The sequence below is a fragment of the Ictidomys tridecemlineatus genome, chromosome 7 (genome assembly GCF_052094955.1).
Source record: "Ictidomys tridecemlineatus isolate mIctTri1 chromosome 7, mIctTri1.hap1, whole genome shotgun sequence".
Lineage (NCBI taxonomy): Eukaryota > Metazoa > Chordata > Mammalia > Rodentia > Sciuridae > Ictidomys > Ictidomys tridecemlineatus.
Window position 1 is genome coordinate 1,751,973 of NC_135483.1, and position 27,022 is coordinate 1,778,994.

The 27,022-nt window shown below is 60.1% G+C and overlaps 2 protein-coding genes and 1 long non-coding RNA gene across 3 annotated transcripts; 2 read left to right on the forward strand and 1 right to left on the reverse strand.

The window, feature by feature from the left end:
* The first annotated feature begins 275 nt into the window (after window positions 1–275).
* Window positions 276–8,912, forward strand: LOC120892683 (ly-6/neurotoxin-like protein 1). Its single transcript, XM_040293383.2, has 4 exons — window positions 276–327; window positions 4,274–4,372; window positions 7,484–7,691; window positions 8,819–8,912. The coding sequence occupies exons 1-4, from the start codon at window positions 276–278 to the stop codon at window positions 8,910–8,912; spliced, it is 453 nt and encodes a 150-aa protein (XP_040149317.2).
* An 8,114-nt stretch (window positions 8,913–17,026) lies between these two features.
* Ly6d (lymphocyte antigen 6 family member D) lies at window positions 17,027–18,724 on the forward strand. Its single transcript, XM_005316108.5, has 3 exons — window positions 17,027–17,181; window positions 17,935–18,033; window positions 18,214–18,724. The coding sequence occupies exons 1-3, from the start codon at window positions 17,118–17,120 to the stop codon at window positions 18,444–18,446; spliced, it is 396 nt and encodes a 131-aa protein (XP_005316165.3). The 5' UTR covers window positions 17,027–17,117; the 3' UTR covers window positions 18,447–18,724.
* A 1,121-nt stretch (window positions 18,725–19,845) lies between these two features.
* LOC120892866 (uncharacterized) lies at window positions 19,846–26,580 on the reverse strand. The gene is made up of 2 exons (XR_005737645.2): window positions 26,314–26,580; window positions 19,846–21,726 (listed from the first exon to the last, which is right to left on the reverse strand). It is a non-coding gene; the product is annotated as an uncharacterized LOC120892866 (long non-coding RNA).
* Window positions 26,581–27,022: the final 442 nt, after the last annotated feature.

A 27,022-nucleotide genomic window follows, 5' to 3' on the forward strand; every position in this document is an offset into this window, starting at 1 on the left:
TTAGTCCCCAATAGGCCCAAACAGGTGTCCATCATCGACCTCAGGGAGGAGAGGTGGCTGGCCAGAACCCAGGCACAGCCAGAGTGGGGCACAGAGGACCTCCTGAGAGCCCTGGGCCCTGGGGGTGGGGCCGAGAGAGCCTGGGGGCATGAGTCAGGCCAGCCCTGCCATCCCAAGCTCATCTTCTTGCTAAATTACCAGGTCTGACCCCGGCACCCGCAGCCGTATAAAGGCACCCTTACCCAGGCGGCTCCCAGTCCTGACGGATGTCCACGATGAGGCCCCTCCTGGTGTTGCTGCTCCTGGCTACTGTGTGTACTGCCCTGGGTAAGGCTGCAGCCGGGGCGGGGCAGGCTCCCCTGCAGGGCGCGGGGGCCTGGGCACTGGCGAGGCTGGCTCTTTGCGAGGAGACCGAGTGCTCCCTGGAGCCTCAGCCTGGGTTGGGGGTCACAGGGAGTGAGGGGAGCCCCTCAGGCAGTCCCCTGCCTGGAAAAATGTTGCGGCTCTCTACTTAGGGCCTGGCTCTTGTGGAGGCAGAACTCTGGCGGAGGGCTGGAGAGGCAGACTGTGTGCCCCGGGCACTTCCATCCCCTTCCCCCAGGACAGGGTTCCTGGGGTGCGAGTCACTCTAGGAAGGAAGTTCCCAAGCAAAACAGAATGAGTGGGTCACCCCCCCCAGCCCACTCTGCCCGGAGCCTGATAAGCTGGTTTGGGGACAGAAATGAGGCCGGGGGTGGGAAGGGATGTTCTGCAGCAGGCCATTATCAGCTGAATAATTATCACTTGGAGGATAATTAGCCCCCTCAGCTTGCCCTGGGGGTGTGGAGAGGGAACCTTGGGGATCCATCCAGCGGGAGGGACACCTTCAACAGGAGGCTGGAGAGGCAAATGCAGGGGCATTGGGCAAGGGCCTGCGGCTGACTCCAGAGGACATGGCAAGGTCAAAGCTTAGGCACTCACCAGAGGAGGCAGGGTGCTGGACGATCCCAGGCCACAGCACCTCTCAGGTCTCACCAGCCCTGGTCAGGACACCGCTGTGGGAGAGAGGGGCTGAGAGGCCTGGGTCAGGAGGTCGGACACTGGCCAGACCTTTACCCTAGGGCTTAGCATCTGTGGCAGCTGATGAGGACATACTAAGGGTCATCCTGGGGTCTCTCACAAGGGCCCAGGGCAGAGGGTCTGGAGAATCTCAGGAAAGAGACCCAGGTAGGGTCCTTGCTCAGAGAACCCTGGGGTGCCTCTCGGGCCTGGCAGGACCAGGGACCAGCTGCAGAGAGAGGAGGCAGAAATGGCCAGGAGTCACCCCAAAGGCAGCTATGTCTCCTGGGGTGGTTCCAGAGCCCTGACCTGAGAAGTGTGGCCTCTGAGCTCAGAGTGGGGACTAAGCACCCTCCACTCTCTGCCCAGGGCCGTGACAATGGCTGTACATGGGCTGACCCTGAGTGGAAGGTGTGACCACCTCATCGCACAGGTGGGGCTCTTCAGTCACAGTAGGTGTGCACATCCAGGGGAACCAGGGCACCCTACAGACCACCCCTACAGGACTCCTCTACAGACACCCCTACAGGACACCCCTACAGGACACGACTACAGAGCACCCCTCAGAGAACCCCTACAGAGAACCCCTACAGGACACCCCTACAGGACACCTCTGCAGGCCATCCTTAGAGGGCACCCCTACAGGACACCCCTACAGACACCCCTACAGGACACCCCTACAGATACCCCTACAGGCCACCCCTACAGGACACCCCTATAGACACCCCTACAGGCCACCCCACAGGACACCCTTACTGGCCATCCCTACAGTCACCCCTACAGGACACCCCCATATGACAACCCATGGGACATTCCCTACAGAACACTCCTTACAAGGCACCTCTCCCGGCAGCCCAGCCTCCACACAGGATGCCGTGGGGGGCCTCCTGGCCCCGGCATGCCCTCTTGCAGCCCCCAGGTCCTTACGTCTCTTTAACTACCACGTCCCTTCCCCAGACTGCCCACAGAGATCCTTACTGCAGGCCAAACTCTGGGCCTCCCACTCCAGAGGACCTTTCCAGGTCACCCTCTTACTCTGTGGAGACAGCGTCCACAGAGTGACCATTGTATCTTCTGCTCCAACCCACTGCAGGTCATACCACTGTCCCTGGGCCAGCCACACCCAGGCAGTTTGTCCTCTGTTAAGGGAAGCCTTGACACAGTCCTTGTAGTCAGAAGCTGGGGTAACCACAGAGCACCAGAGCCAGCCATCTCCAGGGCTGCCCAGCTCCTGACCACTGGCAGCCTGGACCAAGGCCTTTTGCTGCAGACTCTGTTCATCCCAGGGATGAGGGTCACCTCATCCTGGAGGCTTCTGCCCTCCTTCCTCAAGGAAGGAGAGGACTGGACACACACACATCATGCATTACACCACTCCATGATCTGAGAACTCCAAGAGCATCACTGTTAATCCCATCTCATAGGTGAGGACACCCTGGCCCAGACAGGGAGGGGACAGGGATGGTGGGATTAAAACCCAGATCACCTCTGAAGCCAACCAGCCCACTCTGCACAGATCCTGCTGCTGAGGACTATTGCTTTCTACCACCCATTCATGCACCCACCCACCCACCCACCCAGTCATCACCATCCATCCTCCCACCCATTCATGCACCCACCCACCTAGTCATCACCATCTACCCTCCCACCCATTCATGCACCCACCCACCTAGTCATCACCATCCACCCTCCCACCCATTCATGCACCCATCCACCCACCCAGTCATCACTATCCACCCTCCCACCCATTCATGCACCCACCCACCCACCCACCCACCCAGTCATCACCATCCACCCTCCCACCCATTCATGCACCCACCCACCTAGTCATCACCATCCATCCTCCCACCCATTCATGCACCCACCCACCTAGTCATCACCATCCACCCTCCCACCCATTCATGCACCCACCCACCCAGTCATCACCATCCACCCTCCCACCCATTCATGCACCCATCCACCCTCCCACCCATTCATGCACCCATCCACCCACCCAGTCATCACTATCCACCCTCCCACCCATTCATGCACCCACCCACCCACCCACCCAGTCATCACCATCCACCCTCCCACCCATTTATGCACCCACCCACCCAGTCATCACCATCCACCCTCCCACCCATTCATGCACCCATCCACCCTCCCACCCATTCATGCACCCATCCACCCTCCCACCCATTCATGCACTCACCCACCCACCCACCCATTCATGCACCCACCCACCTAGTCATCACCATCCACCCTCCCACCCATTCATGCACCCATCCACCCACCCACCCAGTCATCACCATCCATCCTCCCACCCATTCATGCACCCACCCACCCACCCAGTCATCACCATCCATCCTCCCACCCATTCATGCACTCACTCACCCACCCACCCATTCATGCACCCACCCACCTAGTCATCACCATCCACCCTCCCACCCATTCATGCACCCATCCACCCACCCACCCAGTCATCACCATCCATCCTCCCACCCATTCATGCACCCACCCACCCACTCGTTGCCAAACACCCATCAGGTCAAGGGGGTGCCCGTGGTCTGCAGTGGCCCTGTTGGCACTCGGACCCACTGACCTGACGGCTCCAGTTGGGCACAAGGTAGGAACAAGGGCGGCCAGATCCTGCCCTGCAGGCATCTTGCTGGGAGAGGAAACAAGGTGCCACCCAGAGAAACAGATGTCAGGCCCCAGGGCCACTCTTCTCCCCAGTGGTTCCCAGTAGCTCAGGACCACTCACCTACCCATCATCCACCCCCCCGCCCGTCATCCACCCACCCATCCATCCATCTGCCCATCACCCCTCCGTTCACCAGCCATCTACTCATCAGGACTTTTCCTGGTTCAGCTGTCATGGCTCCGCTACTCTCTCTAGTCCTCTCTCTAGAGGCAACTGCAGGGCAGAGACAGAAGAACACGAGTTCACGGGTGCCAGGAAAGCCATGGGCAGAGGGACTGTGAGCCCAGCCCCAGGGCAGCCTGTCCACAGCACACCCCACACCTACCCATCCCTCAAGCTGACGGCCTGGCACTGACACATGGGACCAGAGGGAAGGGAGTTGGGAGCATGTCCAAATCACCAAGTCCCTACCCCCAACCCTCCAAAGACCTGGAGCACCCCTGGAGCAGGGAGGAGGAGACCCAGAGAGGTGACCCTGAGTGGGCCGCAGGGCAGGCAGCTGGGCCTTCAGCCCCAGCCCAGCCCAGACTGACGGCCTGTGCTTCCCCCCAGCCCGGGCCCTGCACTGCCACGTGTGCTGCGGCCACGAGAACTGCGAGTCTCTAGTGGAGTGTGCCCCGACGGACAAGTTCTGTGTGATCACCAGGGCGAGTGAGTACCCTGGGCCACGCGGCCCTGGCCTGCCCACCTCCGCACCCAGCCGGAGCCCAGTGCCCAGCCCCACCTCAGTCAGATCCCAGGGACACCCTCCAGTCCACGTAGGAGATGAGGGATCAGGGGCAGCTGTCCACACACTGGCACCTGGAAGACGCCAGCCCCACTCCACCCCAGCTCCTAAGCCCAGCCTTCCACATACTGTGTGCCTCTTGGACTCTTCCCAGCTCCCTCTCAAATCAGCCATGACTGCCATGCCCTCCTGCCCCAGTGCCCACTCCCTGAGCTGGACCTCTGCCCTGTCCACATTGTAGCAGAGCAGCCTCCTCCAGAAGCCACTGCCTGCCGCCCTTCCCACACCTCCACAGGCCAGCGCTCCTCCTTCCTGTGCCCCTCTGCACCCGGGCTTTGGGGGCTGAGCTAGGGCCAGAGCTCAGGAGTGGGGCCAAGAGGTGCCTGTGACAGGAGTCTGGGCAGTGCACAGGAGTAGCCCAGAGGTCACCTCACAGGGCCTGAGCAGGACAGAAGAGAAGGTGCTGCGCACAGTGAAGCAGGTCACCGTTGGTGACCCTGAGGGCTGTAAGGCCTGACCCAGTTGCAAAGGATGAGACTGGGCAGTGGGGAAGCTGGCCAGAAGGGGCAGCAGGACCAGGTGAGACTGCAGAGAAGGAAGGAAGTGTGCAGGCAGAGCCTCTGACCTTGGTCAGGGGACCCTGGGCAGTGTCACCTCTAAGCCTGGGGTGCTCTCCCCTTGCAGCTTGCTGCCACCATTGGGATCATGTCCATGAGGTTGTCTGGCCCCTGATAAATGGCAGCTGCAGTGGTGACTGTCCCCAGGCTCCTGGCCTGCGTGTCAGGCAGGGGAACCAGGCAGCACTGCAGCTCCGGGCCATTCCCTGGGCCACAGACTCCTACAGCTCCCAGAGATAACAAAAGCACCCTCAGACTCAGAGTCACCCATCTACCGAGGCAGTATCCTCCCCGGGCCCTACAAGGACCCAGGTGGCCCTTGTGTACCTCCCAGCCCTGGAGAATGAGGGGAAGCAGCATGTGCCCCTCCAGGCCCCCCACTCAGCAGAGCAGGGCCCTGCCTGGAGACACCTGCTCGGCCCGCTCTCCACCCTGCTCCACCCTGCTCCGTACCCCCGAGCTCGGGCACACTCGCCCTTCCGAGGCTCACGTGAGGCAGGGGGTGGCAGGTCAAGGGGGTGCCCGTGGTCTGCAGTGGCCCTGTTGGCACTTGGACCCACTGACCTGACGGCTCCAGTTGGGCACAAGGTAGGAACAAGGGCGGCCAGATCCTGCCCTGCAGGCATCTTGCTGGGAGAGGAAACAAGGTGCCACCCAGAGAAACAGATGCCAGGCCCCAGGGCCACTCTTCTCCCCAGTGGTTCCCTGTAGCTCAGGACCACTGGGCACCCCTCGCCTGCAGCCTCGTCTCACAGCCAGACAGTGCCCAGTGCCCTGAGGGCCCCAGCCTCCTTGGGATGGGGGTTCTCTCGGGCTCTACAGTCTCCTCCTCCACGCCCCTCCCTCCCTAAATAGTCACCGTGTCCCTGAGTGCCAGCTGGGGTGGGTTCAGAGATGGGTGCAGTCCTCTAGGGACCTCAGGGTCACCGCTGACCATGGGACAATAGAGTGCCAGGCTGACAAGTAGTCAGGGGCACTCCTCTGAGGGGCACAGGAAGCACCCTGGAGCAGAGCAGGAGGCTGGGGACACAGCCTTGGCAGGAAGGTCCAGGTGGAAGGACCCCACACCCTGGGCTGCCAAGCTGACCCCAGCAGGTGGTGGGACTCCCTGACTCTCCTGGCCCTGAGGAGGGAGGGAGAGGCCATGAAGCTGCGTCAGAGACTGACCCTGCCGAGCCTGGCCCGCGTCCGTGCCCACCTCTGACTGGAGCCTGCCACGGTCCGGCTCAGTAGCCCTTCTCTTGGGCAAGGAAGCCAGCTCAGAGCCCAGCCAGGGAAGGAAGGCCGAGCTCCAGCCAGAGCCAGAGCTTTCTTTCTCCAAACCAGTGCTGGCAAGGACACTGTGCCTGTCCACGTCCCCAGCAATCACTCAGAAATGGCCGGTGAACATTGTCTCTCCTTCCCCTGACCCATCAAAAAAGCTCCTTGCTTAAAAAACTGGGCATAATGACCTACTGGCCACAGGTCTCAAGAAACGACTCACGCAGGGCAGGATGGGAAGGGGTGCCACTGCCTGCCGTCCTGTCCCACCCTGGGAGGCTGCGTCCTCAGAGCCTCTCAAGAGTCCACTCAGCCTTAGCCAGCAGGTGGGTTCGCACTGACCTCAGAGGCTCCCTGTGTCCAGGAGAGCTTCGTTCCTCCTGGACCCAGCGGCTCTGTCCTTCCACTCTGCCAAGGCCGGGAAAGGGCTGCTCAGAGTTGGCCCCGAACTCTGCTGTCACCCACCAACACGACCCCAAGTTCACTCGTGACCCGGAACAAGGCCAGAGGCTGCTGGCTCCACTGTTACCGATGGAGAGACCGAGGCACAGGGGCCTGGCCTGCGAGGGGCAGAAGCACCTGACCCCACCCGCCTATTTCTGGGCCAGTTGTAAACAAGAGGCCCCTGGGGGCTGGCCCGCTTCCTTGCCCACCCCGACTGGAGCCTGCGTGTCAGGCAGGGGACCAGGCAGCACTGCAACCCCACCTACAGCCGCCGGCCTCCCCCGCGCCCTGTGCACACAGATGCAGAGTCACCTCCCAACAGCAGCCGTGAGGCCTGGAGGCAGCGTGCAGGCCTGGCCACCCTGTCCCTTGCTGCCATCGCAGGCTTCCTAATCCCCGGGCGACCAGGGCTGAGGGTGGGGTCGGTGCCTTCCTGAAGCCCAGAGGAGGAGAGGGGAAGGGAGGGAGGAGCCTCCAAGTCGCTCCTTGGACTCAGAGACCACAACGGTGCAGGGAAGGGGGAGACGGGTCACTGCAGGTGCCAAAGTAGGACCCCACCTGCTCCTCCGAGGCTCCACCTCAAGCCCTCGCAAGCATCCGAAGTCCCAGGAGCCCCCCAAAGCAGGCTGCGCCCTGGGTGTTTAGGGCTGGGTGGGTGCCGGGCCTCTGGGCCTGTGGTTCATGCCACCCAGGAACCCCGTCCTCTCTCCACAGCCAACCCCGGCGGCATCCTGGTCATGAAGTCCTGCGCCCCGACCTGCCCCAACAGCACTGTGTCCTCGGACGGCCGCGCCCTCTCTGTCTCCTGCTGCGACGGCAGCCAGTGCAACCGCAGCGCGGCCTCGGGCCTCGGGGGCAGCCTGGGGACCCTGGGGGCCAGCGCCGCCGTCAGCCTGCTGTGGGCCCTGCTCCACGCGGCTTGGTGAGGGTCCAGCCTGCATCTCTGCGCCTCGCAGCAGGGGTCTGTCTGGAGGCCCCAGACCCAGCTAGCACCCCTCCCCCACTTCCCCAGGACAACCCAGCCCCCTCCCCAGCCCTTGCCCAGAGAGAAATGAAGGACCACAGCCCCTCAGTCCCCTACCAGATGAGGAAAGAGCCCCTCCTGCCTTGGAGGCCGTCCAATAGGCTGCCCAGGAGGGGACATCTCCAGCTGGCTCAGCCCTTTCCTGCTCCTGAGGCTTCCTGGCCACTGTGGAGTGGGAGGGGTGCCCAGTCTCCCAGCTGTCTGCACCCCCACTCAGGGCTAAGACCCAGGGGCTAGGCTGGAGTTCTCCCTCTCAAGGGTGCCTGTAGGACCCTGTGCTCATGGCTGTGGGGCCCTGGGCCTCTCCTGTGCCAGGAGTAGCCCTGACACGGAGAACACGGCTGTGAGTTTGGGGCAGCTCTCTGCACCCCGTGCAATCCCCGTTCTTACCCCGTTCACCCACCCGCCACCACCCACTGCTGTCACTCACTGTTCCTCACTCTCACACATCCCATCTACCACTGACCACAGCACTGACCAGTCACAGAGCTACCTCCCAGGGCTTCCCAGGGAATCCAAATGCTAGCCAGTGCCCCCAGCCCAGGGACCACCACCAGCCCCTGTCCAGGTGAACACAGGCTTTTTAAATGGTCCCTTGGTGACCCCTGTGGGGGTGGGGCAGGGCCTCGGGACTTGGTATCAGGCTTTGAGACACGGGCGGTGGGCTGTCCATTCCCACAGGGCAAGGGGAGACCCTCCTACTTCCAGAGAGCGCTGCCTCCCAGCCCGTTCCCCAGGGTGTCCTGAGACATGAATAAAGTGGCAGAGATGTCAGGTCCGGGGGGCTTTCTGGTCCTTGGTCTTCGCACTCAGAGAGAGGACGGGCCTCAGCCTGACAGCCGGGGGCCTTGGAAAAGGCTGCTGGTTCCCCTGATGCCCAGCCCAGGCATGAGGGAGAGCACTTGCTTGGTTCCTTGGTCTACTGCAAGCTCAGGAAGGCGCTCGGAGTGCGTGTCCAGTCAGTCCCAAGTGGGGGTGCCCTTGGGCTGCTCTGGGGAGCTCTTCTGAGCCTTGGTGTCCCCCAGGGTGCCCACGTCCTCCTTGGTGTCCCCACGTGGCCTCATCCTCCTGCTGCCGGGGCCCCATGTCCTCGCGGTCCACATCCTCTCCGCCCCCTGACAGGCCCTGGGACTCTGAGGCCTCTCAAGGCCACGTCGCCTCCCAGGGCTCTTTCTGGGGAGCAAAACCAGAGCCCCCAATTCTGGAGGAACTCTGTTCCCCCACCTTCAGCCCAGGGCTGGCCTGCAGGGGCAGCAGGAGGCCCACCTCAGAGCCCGCCCAGGTCCTACAGGCCTGGGTTTCCCTGCTCCTGCCATGGGCCTGCCTGCCCTGCCCACTCCAGTGTCCAGTCCTGAGTCCTTCCCTGCTCTTCTACCCTTTGGAGTTCAGAGGCTGGAGAGATGTCGTTTCCCTTCCCCTACTTCTTTACCCCCATGTCCCTGCCCCAGGTGACAGGAACAAACACTGGGCCCAGGCAAGTGGAGGCAGGCCTCCTGCCCACCTGGCAGAGCCGGCTCTCAGGGCCAGGTGTGGCTGCGAGATTCCCTCAGCAGTGTCTGTCTCCACTCTGGGAGTCTGGCAGCGGGGGAGGCCAGGCACCCAGCCTCCCCCACAGTCTCCCTTAGCCTCTACCCTCTTCACCTGCCTGCTACAGGGTCACACCCAGAAGGAGGAAGGCCCCACCACAGTCCCACCTGTCCACTGGCCCCTGCCCCTTTGTGCCCAGACTCGAGCCCCCTGCCTGCATGTTCCTGAACAGCCTTGCCTGGCTGATCCCGTCCTGTGCAGTGGCCACTCTGTGGGACAGGGGTGTAGCTGGAAATGAGGGTCAGGACACGAAGATCTGGAAGCCACACTTTATCAGTGGAGCCACGGCCCAAAGGGATGATTCCCAAAGTCCGGGCCCCGAGCGCAGCAGGGTTCTTACTTTCATACATAAGCAAGTTTGGGGTGCAGCAAGGCAGGGAGTTGGTGCCCTTTCCCTGGAGGGTGTGTTCTACGTCTCCTGTGCGGGCACAAGCTCATGCACAGTCCAGGGACTCCACATACAACTCGGGGACTTGCACTAAGTCTGAGGGGACGGTTCCTTTGCTTTGTTTCCTGCTTCTGCTGCTGAGGTTTTCTGTCACAGGCACCTGCAGCTGCTGCAAGCCTCTATGGTGATCTGTCCCTGTGCAGAGCGGCTGTGCTTCCTCAGCCCGCCAGCTCTGCCCCTGCTCAAGTTCCTATTGTGTTCTTCTACCACGTGGGAAGGGGGGCTGGGGCAGGGGGGGGGGTTCCGCTGGGAAGACAATGAAGGGCAGTGCCCCACTCTGAGCCGCCCCCTGGAAGCCAGGCTGTCGGACCCCTCAGCCTTTGGCCCCAGCCTCCAGGCCCTGCGTGGCCTGCCACTCTGGGTTCCTTGGGAGTGCTTTGGCCCCCGTGAGGGACAACCCTCCAGGAGCCACATGGGTCTTCTCTTCTTAAGGGTGGAAAGCCCAGCAGGACCCAGGAGGGACCCACCCTTAGGGCAGCCCCCACCTGCAGGTCCCCAGGGAGACCGTCAGATGCCACATGGCATCACACCACCTCCTCTCAGAGCTCCCTGCTCCACAGGCAGGCGGGACAGGGAGGCTCTGCCCCTCCCACCCAGCCCCCAGCTCCCGGGGGGGGGGGGGTGGCGAGGGCAGCCTGGGTTCTCCACTTGCCACACACTGAGTCACCACACACCCAGGCACCCCTGCACACCAGGCTCCATGGACTTGGGATATCGAGGGACAGCAGGCTGGGTCCCTGCCCTTAAGCAGGAGAGGCGGGGGGCCCTGTGAGCAAAGCAGCAAGCCCCCGTGGCCCCGTAGCAGAGAGGAGGGAGGACAGGCCTGGGGAGCGTGGCCAAGATGCCGCCCGTGGGAAGACACTGACCGTGGGCACAGCACAGCCAAGGCCTGGAGGAGGGGGATGGGTCCCGGGACTAGGAGGAGCCCACACGCTGGGAACAAATAGGGGTGGGCCCCTGCGAGTGGCAATAAGCCTGGCCAGCCCAGAGGGCGCTGAAGCAGGGCCAGGAGGCGGGTCTGACCTCAGGCACTCCGTGGGCAGAGGCCCTCCATCATCATCTGTGTCTAGAGTCTGGCGCCCTCCTGGGGACAACACTGGGGATCCCGAGGGGATGGCAGGGCTGGGGAGGCAGTCTCAGCCAGAGATGGGGCTACAGAGGAGAGAGAGGAAGGAGGGAAATGGGGGACCAGGACTTGGTCCCTTCTTGCTGCTAGACTGGTTCGGAGGAGCCATTGCCATATGTGGGGACAGGAGCCAGCAGGCTGGGACAATCACCCCTGAAGGCCAGGATGGAGGGAGGCATCCAGAGCCCATAGGAACTCGGCCAAGACTCAAAGTGCAGGCGAGCCAGACCCGGGGCCAGCCTGTGGCGGCCCTGCTGGGAGGGCCGTGGGGAGCTCTGGAGGGAGGTGGGCCCTCTAGACTCTGCCAGCTCAGGCTGCACCTCTGTCCTGGCACTGCTCCTCTGCCCCACAAGGGCCTGCCAACGTCTCGCCCCACGTAACCTAGGTGCTCACAACACACTTGAACCCTGAGGACTGTGGCAATGAGAGCTCAGGGAGGGCCCAGTGGGACTGGTAACAACATGCAAACTCCTGGGTCAACTTCCCCGTCCCTGCCCCAGACAGAGCACCAAAGTGGGGTCCCTGGCTACCAGGCCAAGCCCACCTACTCCAGACTCAAGCTCAGAAGCCACCTGAGCCTAGAGGGACCCCAGTTCCCCCGCTCCCATCATGCCATGTTCAGAGAGCTGGCCTGCTCCCAGAGACGAGGACCAATGACAGAGGCCAACCCGACAAGCATGTCGCAGGCATGCCCTTTCCCCTCTGGGCGAGCATCCCAAAGCCCCTCCCTGGGTAAGGCCGCTGGCTGCAGGCGGGGCGGGGCGGGCTCCCTCATATCATATAATCCTTAAAAAGAGCCTGTCTGAAGACTGGGTGTCTCAAGTCCCAGAGCTACCGCCCTCCACCTGCAGACCCAGGGTCTCGGAGGCCCCCGTAGCTACTCTGCAGCTTGAGAAGGACCGCTGTCCTGTAGGGAAGGTGCGTGTGGGTGGGAAAGGGCAGGGGAGACGAGGAAGCAAAGCAGAGGCAACCTGGCATCTGCCCTATCTCCAGGGGCACAGCCCTCCAGTGGGGACTTCTAGCTGGGGACAGGGCCTGGAGGAACAAAGCAGACCACCACGTGGCCCTTTCCTGGGATGAGCTAAAGGTGCCCATGCCCATGGGCCTGTGGGACTCCACCCTGGGAGTTGGTCTGCACTGACTCACAGGGAGGGGTCCCTGGGTGGGGTAGGAACTCCAAAGGCACAGGGAGGCCCTCAGGGAGAGTCAGAAGACCTAGGCCCATCCAGAGGGCGGGGAGCAGTTGGGAAATGGATATCTGGGAAGGGACTCTGGGTACGTCACCGTCCTGGCACTTGTTCCCATGACTAAGGGAAATGTCATTGTGCAGCACTGCTGAATTCACCCAGGTCGTGACAAGATCCAACTCACTGCTTCTTCTGGAACCATCAACCCACACAGCGCCCCACTCCTCATCCCCCACCCTGTTCTACTCCTCTTCATAGGTTCTGTCCATACCACATGTCCCAGAATGCATTTTGCTTTCTTTATTGAGCAAAATAAAACCTTCGGCACAGTCCTGAAAAAGTGAATTCCGTGGGGAGGAAGGTTCCTCGTTCGTGCGGGCCTTCCTGTGGGCTGTCCAGCAGGCCACCAGCCCATGTTGGTGCTCTTCCGACCGTATTTATGTGATGGAAGATGGATGAATGGGCACAGGGACGGGTGGATGGATAGATAATGGATGGATATGGACTGATGCATGGATGGATGGATAAATGGATCAGTGAATGGAGAGGGGATGGATGCGTGAATGCATGAATAGATGGGTAGATGAAAGGATGGACGGATGACAGGTAGGTGCATGAATGGACCAGGGTGTGGATGATGGATGAATGGGTGATGGCTAGATGAACTAGTGTGGAGGGGGATGTTGGGAGCAAGTGAAGGCAGGAAGTGAAGAGGATGCTGTGTCCTCTTCCCCCATGGAGCTCAAGGCTTGGCAGCCACCGTCTCTGGGCTATAACGGGAGGTGAAGGGAACTGCAGCTCAGCAGAGAGGTGAGCCCAGAGGTTGAGCCTAAGTGCAAACCTTCATCCTTCCCTCGAACCTTGGAAGGAATTTATCTCAACATGCAGAGAGCAGGTCACCTTCCAGGTACCTGGTCCTCGGGGCCAGAGTCAAGCCCACACTGCCACAAGCCTGCCGTCCTGGTTTGGGGTCCCCATAGTCATTTGTGCCACTCTGCCCCACTTCATCATCACTCACTAAAGTCTTCTCCCTCATCACCCAGACGGTGGCACTAGGCACCCCTGGCTGAGACCTTGGTGCCCGTGTCTGTGGGTCCTACCACACAGGCCTGAGAACTGGTTGCTCCCTCTCTGAAGCCTAGGGCCGAAGTCTTGCCCTTCCCCAGAGCAGGCCCCACCCAAGGCAGGGCTGAGCTGCTCAGGCTGACTCCATGACGTGCTCTTGGACAAGTACCGTGGCGGGCAGAAAGGAGAGGCCCAGCAAGGATGAGGGCCAGCACAGGGCATGGCGCCAGCCACACCCCCAGACCCGACCCAGTACATGGACACTAACGGCACCCAGCCCAGCCCAGCCCAGCCATGGGGGAGGGTACACAGGAGAATAACTGCTGGGGGCCAGGGTCCCAGAGAAGGAGCAAAGATGCAGGCAGGGTCATGTAGGCCCTGGGAAGCAGGCGGGCAAGACCCACTTCCAGGCTGAGCGTCAAGGTGACTCCGGTGCTCGGGGGCAGGGCTGTGGAAGAAGAACCCCAGGCCCCGGGGACAGGCCCAGCTATGACTCCACTGGCAGGGTCACCGAGGCCCTGCCTGCCAAGTGTGTGATCTGGAGGGACTAAGTGGCCCAAGGGAAACCCTGCCTCACTGACTCCTGTGGGAGAGCCCCAGGTGACAGGGGACTTGGAGCCAGGCCCCGGTGCACTTGTCAAGATGTCCTCCTTGCTCCACAGCTGATGGCCACCTCCCCTCAGGTCTCCCTTAGATGGCTCCACCCAGGTCTGCCCTCCTGCGGCCCAACCTTCTGGAGGGTTACATGTCTGCCGTGTTAGGGGCCAGGCTCCATGGGCCACGGCCAAACAGACTCCATTGTACCCGAGGCTCCACGTCACGTGCGACGTGCTTCTCCCAGGGAGAGCCCCCTCTGTGCCCGAGGACTAAGCATGTTTGGCAACACAAGATGGCGATTCTCATACAGTGTAAAATCATTCTCTTTGGTTCCCATTTTTCCTGGACAATGTACCCTGTCAGAAACTGACTGTCTAGATGTTAGTAACCATTCTCTAACTTGTACTCAACTAGGGATGTTTTGGGTCACTCCCCCTTCTGCTTATGGTTTTAGATCTCATGACGCTCCTTTAGGGTTTTAAATCATAGCAACAGCCACTTATGATTAATATGGTTTGGGACCATAAAGACGACTCAAACCCCAGGAGGGGGTCAAAGGGTGTCGACTTGCAGCCTGCCCCTTGGCCTGCCAGCTGGTGGGTCCGGACCTCCGGCTGGTGAATAAAGCTTCTGTCTCCTGCTCTAAGATCAATTTGGTGATTTATTGCAATCTCGCCTTAACAGCATAACCGCGTACACCACAGATCAGCCTGCCATCTCTCTTTCCCCCGCTGACCTGGGCCTGAGACCTGGGTGCCTGCATATGGTCTGTCCTTATAGAATGCAGACCGAATAAGTGAAGGGCCTGGAGGGGCCTGGGGAGTGGCCAGGACTCGTGCCTGCCCACATGGCAACCTTCCTTTGCCCCAAGGTTCTTGGACATCTCCAGTCCAGGGGCCTGGCCTGCTGCCTGGTGTCCGACTTCAGGCCAGGGCAGGGACCAGGGCTACACTTTCAGAGGGCCTGGAGGAGCAGGCTCTGCCCCCTGAGCCAGGGCCTTCCTTTCTGAGCTCAGGCACCTGGTGATCTCCTGGCACACACAGGGGGACCACAGGAAAGCAAAAGGGAGGGACATCAGCAGAGGTCTCTGCTCCAGAGCGAGGTTCAGGCCTGTTCCCCAACTTCCTGGCCACCCAGCCGAGTTCAGGGAGTGGGCTGGGCGAGGGGCAGCACAGTGGAGTCCCTGCTCTCCACTCTCCACCATTCCTATTGCCAATGTCCTGAGGGTACAAGTCCCAGGGACTGAGAGAGAAGGGGCTCTGAAGTGGGAGGAGGGTACTGGAGGGCCAGTGGAGATGGAAAGAGGGCTTGAGACCACTCCAGGGCTGCTGCCCTGTCCTCTCTGCCCTCATGTCCACCAGAAGTAAGGCACCACGGCTCCTGTACCCGCCATACCTCCGAGGCCCCCATCTGGCTGCTGCCTACAGAAAGCTCAGAGTCCCCATTTCCTCCTGAGTGAACTTCCTTCGAGCCTGTTTCACACCTGGGCCAGGAAACTGCCCAGGAAGCCAGCTCACATCCTCTCAGGCAGCCCTGCCAGGGACAAAGGCCCTCCCCACAGAACTGGAGCCCAGCTTCTCTCTTGGCCTCGGGACACACAGCCATGGTGAATCCCGAGGCCCCACCAGCTCCATCATACCCATCAGAAATTCCAAACCTGTTTTTCCAGCAGATTCCTAGCCCAGTGAGTCACCCCTCCCACCTGCATGCCCCATCATCACCACCCTGTCCCCAAGCTCTGGGTTCTGCTTCCCAAGGCCTCCAAGTCACCCTCCCTCCAACAACCCTGCATACCCTGGGCCTGTTGTGCACAGCGGGCCTGGAGCTGGGGTGGCCTTCTGGGCAGCGTGGGCCCTGCATTGCCGGCCCACCCTGTGAGGCTGTGGCAGCCCTAAGCCAGCGCCCCGGGACCGGGATCAGCCAGGGAACAGGAGCCCTTACACACGCAGGCTGCAGAGGTGGGGCCGCCCCAAAGGGCTACTCCCGACACCCCTCTGGGTCCCAAAAGGCAATACCTGTGCCCTCTCTGTCCTTGGGCAGGTCTGGCAGGCCCAGGAACTGTCAGAGAGAACCACACTGCAGTTGTCAGGCAGCCTGTCCTCTGTCCCCCCGCCTATGGCCTTAGCTTTTTTATCCCCAGCTCAACACAGAGCCAGCTGGCCCAGGTGCAGGCCACAAGGGCCCAGCAGTGTCAGAACCACAGGGCTCCCAAGAACTTCAGACTGGCTCAGGCCCAGCCTTGGGACAGGCCCAGAGCTCCCTCCATGTTAGCCTGGCCCCCCAGAGCAGGGGCAGCAGCAGGGGGAGCCGGAGGACTCTGCAGGGTCCACCCACACTCCCAGCTGGGCCCATAGGGGACGCCCCTGCTCCAGTGAGGTGGGTGCTTGAGAGACTAGCTCACCGGGAAAGAAAGTCCCTCTTATACATACAGAGTAAGAAGTGGCCTCTGCCTCCACTCGGGACCAGAGCCAGCACCTGCCAAGGACCCTGGATGCTGGGCCCAGACTTGAGGAACTCCGGCCTGGGAGGATTGAGCAGCCGGGCAGATCAGGATGGTGCTGGTTCTGTGCCCCTGAGCAGGGCAGGGAGTGCTGGGGGGGAGGGTTATGGGCTCCAAGGGAGGGAGGGGTGAGTCCTGCCTCCACAGGCATCTAAAATGGCCAGATCTCCACAGCCTAAGGTCTCCACACCACCTTCCTGGCCCACACTCGGCTTCCCAGTGCTGTTCCTGCCCAGTGGCTCCTCCTCCCTAGCCCACAACCCACAGCTGCCCCACAACCTCTGCCTCAGCAGGGATGCCTTACTCCCTAGGGCTCCTTGCTCCAGGGTCCACTGGGCTGACCCAGCACCCTGAATCAGAACCCAGGCAGGCAGGGTCAGCGCCTCTCCCCTGCCTCCCTGCAGTGGGTTCCCCAGAGCACCTGGGACAAGCTGTGGCTTGAAGGACCTCTCTGGGGTTGGGAAATGCAGGGCAAAGACACAAGGAGACAGACCAGGTAGATGGTTAGAGACAATGTGACCCAGGACCAGCAGACAGACAATGAGGGGACTGAGCAGAAGCAGGGAGCCGCAGGGCAGGACGGACACAGAGGCCCTGTGCACACCCAGCCCTGGCTAGGCCCAGAGGGTGGGCTAGGGGCAGTGTCCTTCCAGCTGGCAGGAGCCAGGCATGAGTGGGGCTGGTGGGTGTGGACCAGGCAGAGTGAGGCAGGTCCAGGTGGCCTGCCACTGGCTGGCTGGCTGCCACCCCACACCCTCCACGGCACCATCCAACTATAAGTCCTCCCCAGAGGAGGGGCCCCCACTGCTCCCAGATGATGCTCGGTATGAAGACGGTGCTGCTGCTCCTCGCCATCCTGGCTGTGGCCATGGGCCCAGGTGAGAGGCTAGGCCTGGGGGTCAGGCGAGGGTGGGCAGCTTTGGCCTGTTTGCCAGACCCTCAGCCTCAGCCAGGGCAATCACCGAACCCTGGAAGCCTGGAGGAGTTCAGGCTCGGAGGATCCCGATGTTGTGGAGGGCTCGACTCTTGGAATCTAGAGCAAAACGAACTCCATTTCGACTTGGCAGAACCCCAGACTCAGGACACTTCAGAATCAGGGAGTTTTATAATGCACCAGGAGAATCTCAGGCTGAGAGCCACAAAGCCTGGAGTTGTCTGAGAGCCGCTCTCCTGGGGAGGACAGACTCAGGGCCATCGGCCCCTGCTGCCAGCCCCTCCCTGCCAGCCCTGGGGTGGCTTAGTCCCACTTCCCCAAGACTCAGGAGGCCAAGCCAAGAGCCTGCGTCCTCAGAACCAGAAGGGTGGAGCAGCAGCTGTGTCCTGAAAACTGTCCTGGCCTAGTCCCAGGGCTGAGACCTCTGGGAAGGGTCTGGGAAGGGTCTGGGAAGGGTCTCCCGGGTACTCCATCCTCTTCACTTCCTGGCTGCCCCCAGGCCTGGTTCAGCACAGGACCTCCAGGAAGGCAGTCTGAAGGGCCAGCAGACCCCCAAGCTGTGCATGGATGAGGGTCCTGTGCATTAATGGGCTCAGGGGCTCTGGCTGGGGCAGGAGTAGAGAGGGTTCTGTCCTGCAGGGGTCTCTGTGGGCAGTGGCCCCAGGCCCAGCTGAGACCCTGACTCCTCACCCACTAGCCCGGGGACTCCGCTGCCACGTGTGCTCCAGCTCCACCAACTGTAAGCAGCCGCAGACCTGCCCAGCCAGCTCCCGCTACTGCAGGACCATGACCACAGGTGGGTGGCAGCCCAGCTGCTGCAGGGCGTGGGGGACCACGGGGGAGCCACGCTCGTGACGGTTGGTCTTAGTGGTAATCCTGGCCCAGAGGTGGAGGGTGCCCATGGCAGCTGGACTCGGGGCTGTGTGGGTGTGGGCTGGGGTGAGGCGGGCAGGCCTGACACCCCGTCTATGTGCAGTGGAGCCCCTGTCGGGGAACCTGGTGAGGAAAGAGTGCGCAGAGTCGTGCAGGACCGACAACAGCCAGCAGGGCCAAGTCAGCAGCGGCGTCCAGTCCACCCAGTGCTGCCAGGACGACCTGTGCAACGAGCAGCTGCACGGCTCTGCGTCCGCCCGCACCCTGCTCAGCGGCGCCACCCTGGGCCTGCTGCTGGCCCTGGGCCTCCTCGCCATCGTGGCCCCCAGCCTGTAACCCCCCAAGGCAAGGGTGTCACCCCTTTCCGCCTCTCTCCTGGGGCCCCCCCACAGTCCCCTTTCTCCCTGGCCTTGATGGGAGTGTCCGATGCCCAAGGCTAGGCCTGCCCAGGAGGCTGGGCCAGGTCAGGGTGGAGAGCGCCTCCCCCAGGATGGGAGGGTGTGGCCGGCCAGGCACGCGGGAGGGCGGACAGGCCACCCTGGTCCCCTGGTTTTGTACTTGCTCCTTTATTTTTCTACTTGAGCCTCTGCAAGGAAATAAATGATGTAAAACAGCGTGGGTGTGGAATGGGGGTGGGGCAGGAGACCCCAGCCTCCAGCACTGGCCACCTGGGGCAGCCTGGGCCGCGCGTGCGGGCAGTGCAGGAGGCTTCACCACCCCTGGAGGGGTCAGGCCCTCCCGGTGCCTCCAGCAGCCTAAGAGGAGGAAGGTGCCCCTGGGGTGAGGCACCGTGGAACACAGGCCACATCCCTGAGATCTGGGTACAAGAGGCTCAGAGAGACCCCCAGTCTTGAGCTCTGTAGACACTGCTCCAAGGCCAGGCCAGCTGTCCCCTGACCACACAGAGCCCAGCAGCCCCTGGGCCAGAACTCACCCAGGGGAGCTGGGGGCCTGACTCGGCAAGAGGCTAGGTGCGGTGGCCCAGGGGCAGGGAAGGGCCTGAGGACAGCACAGGCTCCAGCTGGCTTCCTGCCAGGCTTGGACATTCTCCAAGTTGGAGGCTGCGGTGGAGTGAGAGAGATGCCCAAGCAAACATCGTCCCCATCCTGGGAGCAGGCCAGTCACACTCCCCAGGAGCCATCCTCTGAGCCTCCTGGGGTCAGCACAAGGTTCTGACCCCCGCCAGGACTGGCACCGTGGCACCCTGGCACCGTGGCACCCTGTCTGGGCAAGCTCCTCAGTGGCCCAGCATTACCCTGCCCCCAGCAGACAGGAGGGATGGCACCGAGGAGGGGTCTGGCCTCTGTTCCCCGTGAACCTGCCCTGAGATAGGCATTCTGGACACGCTGGCTCAAGCTGAGGGCCCTCAGCCTGGCGCACTGTGAAAGGTGAAGTGTGACCCAGGAGTGGTCACTCAACCCCACCAGCATCTCGCCTCCCCTGAGACCTGGGCCCATGTGGAACCTCAATGCCCAGGCTGCCCCTTCAGCCCTGGGCCTGGCCTGGGTGAGCCCCACAGCCTCACCCTGTCAGCCCCGTCTCCACACCCAAGCCGTTCCTCTGGGCTGGCCTGGTCATTCCTGGTCCTCACCAGGTGAGTTGAGCAAGACACTCGACCTCCCAGAGCCTCACCCACCTGGTGGGATCAGCATCTGCCCCTGGAGCTGGTGCCTGTGAGGGTCCCCTGGTCTTCTGCAGGGCCACTGATGAACGAATCCTCCTCGCAAGACAACTCGCCGGGGAGAATTCCAACTTTATTGCAAAAGGCTCTGTGCTAACATAGATCTAGGAGAGATGGCAGGGCTTAGATAAATGGCAGGCCGCACATTTATTGGCAAGTTCTTCCAGATATCAGCTCTGGAGCCCAGGAATTAGTTCTTACTGGGGCTCAGGTTCCCCGCCAGCGAGATTTGAACTTGGCGCCGGCAGGAGAGTTCAACCCGCGGGAACTTTTCAAGCCAGTGGAAAAAAAGGGGAAAGTAGGAAGAGAAGGTCCTTAGACGCCATGTTGGGGTTTTTCTCTGGGGTGCAGCTGCCGTTATACTTTTCCCAACAACTGCCCCTCCTTCCAGCCTCTGCAGGGCAGCAGGCTTTCCCTCTTGCTGCATGTACAGCTGCATGTACAGCACCCAGTGATCGGCTCCCGTTGGCAAGTGTGCCCCAGGGCTGCAGGGAGGAGCTCCTGGGGCCCCTTTTGGGCCAGCCACCCCTGGTAGCTGCCAGATCCGGGTGTCTGAAGGCACCTGCCAGGATCATTCTCTTCCCCTGACCAAGCCACCCAGAACCCGTGTGTGCCTCTCACTGTCCCCGCTGGGCACCCAGGACAAGGTACAGTCTGGACATGGGAGTCAGGCAGAGCCGAGGGCAGGGGCACGCATGATGCAGACCCATTCCCCATGTGGACTCGGAGGACAGGAACAGGGAAGTGCCTCCTGCTCACTCCACAACAAGCCAGCTACAGAGTCCAGGGGACAGCCACAGCCACCTTGGGCAAGGGAGGCTCTGGGTCCAGCATGGAGGCAGGGAGAAGTGTGCCCCCACCCCAGAAATTAGGCCACCGAGTGAGTGCCATCTGGCGGGTCAGAGAGGCTCTCTAAAAGTGGTGAGCAGTGAAGGGACAGCAGAGGTGGTGGGTGGGCGTGTGCAGGCCCAGGCCAGGGTGCAAAGCTGTCTGCACTCTCGAGGGCGCCAGGCTCCTGTGTGGCGCAGCAGTGCCTGTGACCGGGCAGCTCTCCAGAGCAAGCCCACAGCCACAGCTCCTAGCCAGACCCTGTGCCGTGGCCTGCAGTCCCTGGGGCCTGACTAGCCTCCTGGCTACCTCGGCGTGACCCCACTGGGCAGCCCCTTCAGTGGTCTTAGGCTCAACCTGACCCCAACCTAACTGGGATCCACCGCAGGCCAGAGCCCTGGGCAGGGTCTGCAAAGGTGGGGGCCCTGTGGGTGTGGACAGAGCTTCCGACCAGTGGGAGCCCCAGCCCTGCCCTCTCCTTCCTGGTGCCCTCAAGGAGGGACTCCCCATGTAGAGCCCAAGCCCAGAGCCTGCACCATGCTGTGGGGGAGGTGATGGCAAGGGGCAGGGCTCCCGGATGGCCACCCAGAGGTGGGTGCTGACCCCTCCTGACCACATGAGACAGGGAGGGCTGCCTCTCTCTGCCTTAGCAGAAATGCTCCACACAGACCAGCCCCAGGGCCGCCCTAGGCCATCTTCAGCCTCGCCAAACACTGGTCCTCAGCCTGTCAGGAAGGACAGGGCTCTGTGCCTCCCTGGCCCCCAGCACGGGCACCCCATCCTGGACAAGGCCTGGGGGCAGCCCCACCACCTGCCCTTCTGGTCAGCTACCAGCCAGCTGGGTTGGCATGTGACAGGCCCTCTTTCTGGTCCTGCCATGGACAAGCTAGATGGTGCCACCTGTCTTCCCCCCGATGCTCTCAAAGAACCAACAGGTGGGTCCCGGCCCTCTTTGGTCCAGCTCTTTCCAGCTCGTGGTTGTGTGGCCGCTCTTCTCCTTCTCACAGCTCCCTTGGGCTGCCTGCTCTGGTTGGTCTGCTCGTGTTGTTCTGTTTTCTGGTGTTGTGGTGTGAACTGATGAATCAGTAAGAGTGTAAGTTACAGGTTCTAGATTAGTAAAAAAAAAAAAAAAACAGATTATAGATACAAGGTTTTGATGAGTCAGATAAGACAATTATAAAAGCAAGAACTGTCACAGGCAGGCCTCAGCCTCCATTTTGCTGCCTTCTCTAAAAAACTGTTGCAATGGGACTGGGCCGTGACTGAGCGGTACAGCACTCACCTAGCACGTGCGAGGCCCTGGGCTCAGTCCTCAGCACCCCATAAAAATAAATAAATAAATAAATAAATAAAATGAAGTGTCCAATTACAACTGAAAAATAAAAACTGTTGCAAGAGCTGTTTCTGAGAAGCTGAAATGAAAGCTGTTTTCTTATAAAAATTGTTTTTCTGCACTTTGTACCCCAGAAACCGTGCCCTATTCAGGATGCAGTGGTGGTCGTGGTGAGCCACATCCTGGGTGCCCTTGTGGGTGTACATGACTTTGAGATAGATTCTCGCTCCCACCAACCCCTGCCCCAATTCAGGAGGCGACTGCCTAGCACCGGCTTGAACCCGGGACTGCGGCCAACTGAACTGCAGAGCTGATGCCTTTTCTAGCTTCTGTACTTGTTGCTTGCTAACTGGAAAATTCCAGTCCTGCTGAGGGCTTGCAGGTCCAGCTTGCTGTTGTTTGATCTCTGTGATTGGCTTACTTGCATGAATTCTTTACGTTCCCAGGATACAGGCCAGGAGGTTGCCGTTCTCCCACAGAGCTTCAGTCTCAATGGGTGGGTGACAGTCCCTGACCAGATAAATAAAGTGCTCATTGATTTGAATGTGGACTTAAGTGTTTTCTGAATGGCTCCCCATTACCCAGAAGGTGGAAGATCAGGTCCTTCCCGAGTCCTGCCCAATCCAACACAGCCCCTGGGCCTGCGGCAGCTGCCTCTGCAGCCTAGGGCCCCCTTTCACCTTCCTTCAGCTGGAAATATTTCCTGATTTCCTTTTTTATCTCCCCACTGATCAATAGGTTATTTAGAAATGTGTTGTCAGCCAGTTTCTAAATATTTGGAATCTTATCAATATCTTGGTTATTAATATCTAATTTCATCCCATTGCAGCTCAGAAGGAAAATGATCTGCCTCATTTCCATCCTCGTACGTCCACCGTCCTGTTCCGGGTTGGGGTGTGTTCTCTTTCTGCAGGACGCAGTGCTCTGGGGGGCCCCACGGCCACTGGGGCTCTCCCCCATACCTTGCATCCCATCAGGAGTGTCTGCTGCTTTGTGTGCTTTGAAGCTCCGGTGTCAGGTCTTGAGCTTCAGGCTGCTCTGTCCCCCGATGACCCTCTACCACTTGGAAATGGCCTCTGCTCCCGTTTCTTCCTGTGCTTGAAACCTGCTCTGTGGGATATCGCTGAGTCCTTCCTGCTTCCTTTCTTTCCCCCAGCCCCCACCCCGTGGTACGGGGATTGGACCAGGGGTGCCCTAGCACTAAACGGCGTTCTCAGTCCTTTTCATTTTTCAACCTTGAGACAGGGTCTGACTGAGCTGCCCAGGCTGGCCTTGAACCTGTGACCGTGCCACCTCCACTGCACCTGGCTCTTTCTCTTCCCTCTGTCTCCATCCTTCAGTTCTAACCTACTTGTGTTTGCAAGGGTCCCTGGGGTTCCTGGCAGCGGCTGTCAGGCTTCCTCTCGTCAGTCCACCTGTTCTGGAGGAGGGTTAGAGCATCATGGTGGGTGCGCGTCGGCGGGACTCTGCCAGCTAGAGTCCTGTTCCACTTGTCTCTTCTGGTTTTTTTTTTTTCCCCTTTTTCCTCTTTTTCTGTCTTCTCTTTAATAAACAGGTTGATTTTGTTATGATTTTATATTGTCTCCTTGGTTGATTTATTATCCAGAACTTGATGTTTCCCTATTTCTTTTCTTCAGTCATTATTTAATGCTTACACCTTAACTTATTACAGTCAACCTTCAAGAAATATTGTGCTGGACACAGTGGCACCTGCCTGGAATCTCAGCAGTCTGCAGGCTGAGGCAGGAGGATTGAAGTTCAAAGTCAACCTCAGCAACCAAGCAAGACCCTCAGCAACTTAGCAAGACTCTGTCTCAAAATTTAAAAATCTTTTTAAAGGGATGTGGCTTAGTGGTTGAGTGTCCATAGGTTTAATCTCTAGAAGAAAGAGAAAGTAGATTGATTGCATTGAGCTGAGATATACCTGTAGTCCCAGCTACTCAGGAAGCTGAAGCAGGAGAATTACTTGAGACCAGGGGTTCAAGACCAGCCTGGGAAGCACAGTGTAAGACTCACCTCCCCCAAAAGAAGAAATAAATCATTCCACACTTAGTCTAATACTTTAGAACAGTAGGCTTCCATGTTCTCTGTGAGGCACTTTGGCTCTAAGTTGCTAAAAGTTCCATAATACCTTCTTATTGTTTCTGCCCTGAGCAATCAATTGTCTTCTAAAATGATCTAAAAATCAGAAAATTTGCCATGTGCCTCCCAGGGCTGGTACTCTGTGTCTCCCCTTCCATCTCAGGGCTTCAGAGACAGCCTTCTGCCTTGGTGTCTGAGATTCTCCATTTCACCTTTATTTTTCAAAGATATCTTTGCTGGGCATAGAATTTAAAATTGACAAGTGTGTGTTCCTCTTTGTTTTGGGTTGGGGAGGGTCCTGGTATTTTAGACACTCCTTTGTTCTGATGCCTGTGTTGATTCTGACAAGAAGTCATGGCCATCCTTATCTTTGACCCTCTGTACAAAAGTCCGTTTTTAAATCTTTCTCTTTTCCACAGTCACAAGTGACGTGACTACCATGTGCTCTGGGGTGACACTCTCCCGTTTCCAGGACACGGGGATGTGCTGAACCTCTGGGTCCACAGTTCATGGCTTACGTCAGATCACAAAAGGTTTGGCCATTACGCCTGTTGGAGGTCCTCCTCTCAGACACCCCCGGCAATGTGAGCCCTCCTGAAGGTGCCCGGCAGGGCTCTAGCCTGCTGCTCTGTGCTTCCTTCCCAGTGGACCCTAATGTGTCCTCAAGTTCAGGGACGGTCTTCTGCAGTCTAAGCTGCTGGTGGTTCTATCCCGCGTATTTGCGGTGTATTTTCTGTCTAACTTACTTTCCATCTTTCGAAGTCAGGTTCTGTTTTAAGCTTCCTCTGCTGCCCCCCCACCCTGCCACCCCTCCACCCCTGTTCATGTCCTCCTCTACCCACTGGGACACATGAAATGGCAGCTGTGTCTCCCTGTCCCTGCCATTGACGCTCATCTCTGAATTCCCAGGCTTGTTTCTGGTCATTGGTCTGCATCCTCCGCCTGGCCAGGGATGCTTAATTGTTGTCAGGAGTTTCACTGGATGGGCTTCATATTGATCAAACTTTGAGTTTTGTTCTAGGAAGTGATCAGAAGCTTTTGAGGAGTGCTTCAGCTGCGATCCTTGGGGCCAGGGTGGCCTTTGGCCTGGGGCTGATTTGCCTGCCATAAGGCAGGTCCCTGCAGAGCAGGCCCCCTGTGGCCTGTGACTGGCAGGGTTTCTCCTGGACACGCTAGTGAAGCTCCCAGATCAGTGCTAGCTCTGGGGATTGTCTGCCGGCTCCTACCCAGGGGTGCTGTCCACACCTTTGGGTAGGTTCCCCAAACTCACACAAGGATCAGAACTCAGTTGAAGGTTGTGGGAAGTCCTCTACCAACCTCCTGGCTCTCTTCTGGGGTACTTTTGCCCTGTGAATTCCAGCATCTTTGCCCTCCTTAGACACCCCCAGTCTCCTTCCTAGGACACTGTGCACTGTTCCAAAACAGCCTGCCCAGTGCCTGAGGGCAAAGATAGCTCACTCCCTGCCCCCTTTATTCAGGGGTCACTGCCCTGTGCACTTGTAGAGCAAGATCTGAAAAAGCATTATTTTGGGTACTTTGCCTTGATTTTCAGTTTTTAAAGTCAGGACAGTGAATCCACTTCCCATTCTGTCATGGGGTCTGATGGTTCCACAGGGCTAGGATTGTGGGAATGGGGTGGGCTTTACTCCCTCCTGCATCAGGACTTTCCGCACATTTGGTGAAAAGCACGACCATCCAGCCCAGTTGCCATGAACCCCAGAATCAAGCTACCTTTCCAGCAGCCAGGCCCATAATAGAGTTAAAGAAGAGAAAGAGAAAGAGAGAGGGGGCGCTGTCAAGGTCAAAGGAACCAACACTCTTGAAATAAACCCATACAGCAACAGCTGAGCGTGTTGAGGGCTTAAGCATCGGACCTGCTTGAAGAAATCGGAAGTGCACTCACTGTCCTGTCCATAAAAACTGGAAAACAAGGCAAAATATCCAAACAATGTGATTTTTTTCACAATAGAAAAAACGAAAATTTTAGGGCCCATGAAAGTCTCTTAAATTTTGCCTTAAACAGGCCATAAAATAAAATGAAAAAGTTTTAAGTCATATAAAAATAATCATTTAACACTGGAATCACGACCGCGGAGGGAAGCGTTAACCACATGAAATGGCAGCTGTGTCTCCCGGACTTCCAAGGCTCTGCTAGTAGACCAAGGCGCAGAGACGTTCCCAGGCAGTGGGTCACCGGGCAGCGAAGCCGGCGTCGGTCCGGAGTCAGCTCACCCAGGGGGACGGGTTTAGCCCTCCCCGCCGCTGCAGGAGGAGCTCACCGTGGGAGGACTCCGGCGGGACACGGGGGACAGCGCTCGGGAGGTGCGCATTCGCCTGAGGTCACCAGGTTGACACTGCAGTGCTCCTTGAGTGTCGAGGTATCCGCGGGCAACCCTCGAGCCGGCCAGGGCCACTCGAGACAAAGTACACAAAATAATGCTCAGTATAGGGGCAGCCCAGCGGCTGGGCCGGCGGTGAGCTCTGGTGGCAGAGTGGCGCGGGGCGGGGCGGGGGCGGGTCCTTGGGCGGGGCCTATGGTGAGGGGGCAGAGAGGTACGGGGCGGGGCGGGGGCGGGGCGGGGGCGGGCCTTCGGCGGGACAGGGCGGGGCCTATGGTGAGGGGGCAGAGAGGGGCGGGGCGGGGCGGGGGCGGGCCTTCGGCGGGACAGGGCGGGGCCTATGGTGAGGGGGCAGAGAGGCTCGGGGCTGGGCGGGGGCGGGCCTTCGGCGGGACAGGGCGGGGCCTATGGTGAGGGGGCAGAGAGGGGCGGGGCGGGGGCGGGTCCTTGGGCGGGGCCGGGCGGGGCCTATGGTGAGGGGGCAGAGAGGCACGGGGCGGGGCGTGGGCGGGCCTTTGGCGGGGCCGGGCGGGGCCTATGGTGAGGGGGCAGAGAGGCACGGGGCGGGGCGGGGGCGGGCCTTCGGCGGGACAGGGCGGGGCCTATGGTGAGGGGGCAGAGAGGGGCGGGGCGGGGCGGGGCCTATGAT

Excerpts from the sequence above, each read along its gene's own strand:
- LOC120892683 (XM_040293383.2), top strand. The coding sequence starts at position 276 with ATGAGGCCCCTCCTGGTGTTGCTGCTCCTGGCTACTGTGTGTACTGCC. Across the intron at positions 328-4,273 it reads TACTGTGTGTACTGCCCTGG|CCCGGGCCCTGCACTGCCAC; the intron begins GTAAGGCTGCAG and ends GCTTCCCCCCAG. Across the intron at positions 4,373-7,483 it reads CTGTGTGATCACCAGGGCGA|CCAACCCCGGCGGCATCCTG; the intron begins GTGAGTACCCTG and ends CTCTCTCCACAG.
- Ly6d (XM_005316108.5), top strand. The coding sequence starts at position 17,118 with ATGATGCTCGGTATGAAGACGGTGCTGCTGCTCCTCGCCATCCTGGCT. Across the intron at positions 17,182-17,934 it reads GGCTGTGGCCATGGGCCCAG|CCCGGGGACTCCGCTGCCAC; the intron begins GTGAGAGGCTAG and ends CTCACCCACTAG. Across the intron at positions 18,034-18,213 it reads CTGCAGGACCATGACCACAG|TGGAGCCCCTGTCGGGGAAC; the intron begins GTGGGTGGCAGC and ends GTCTATGTGCAG.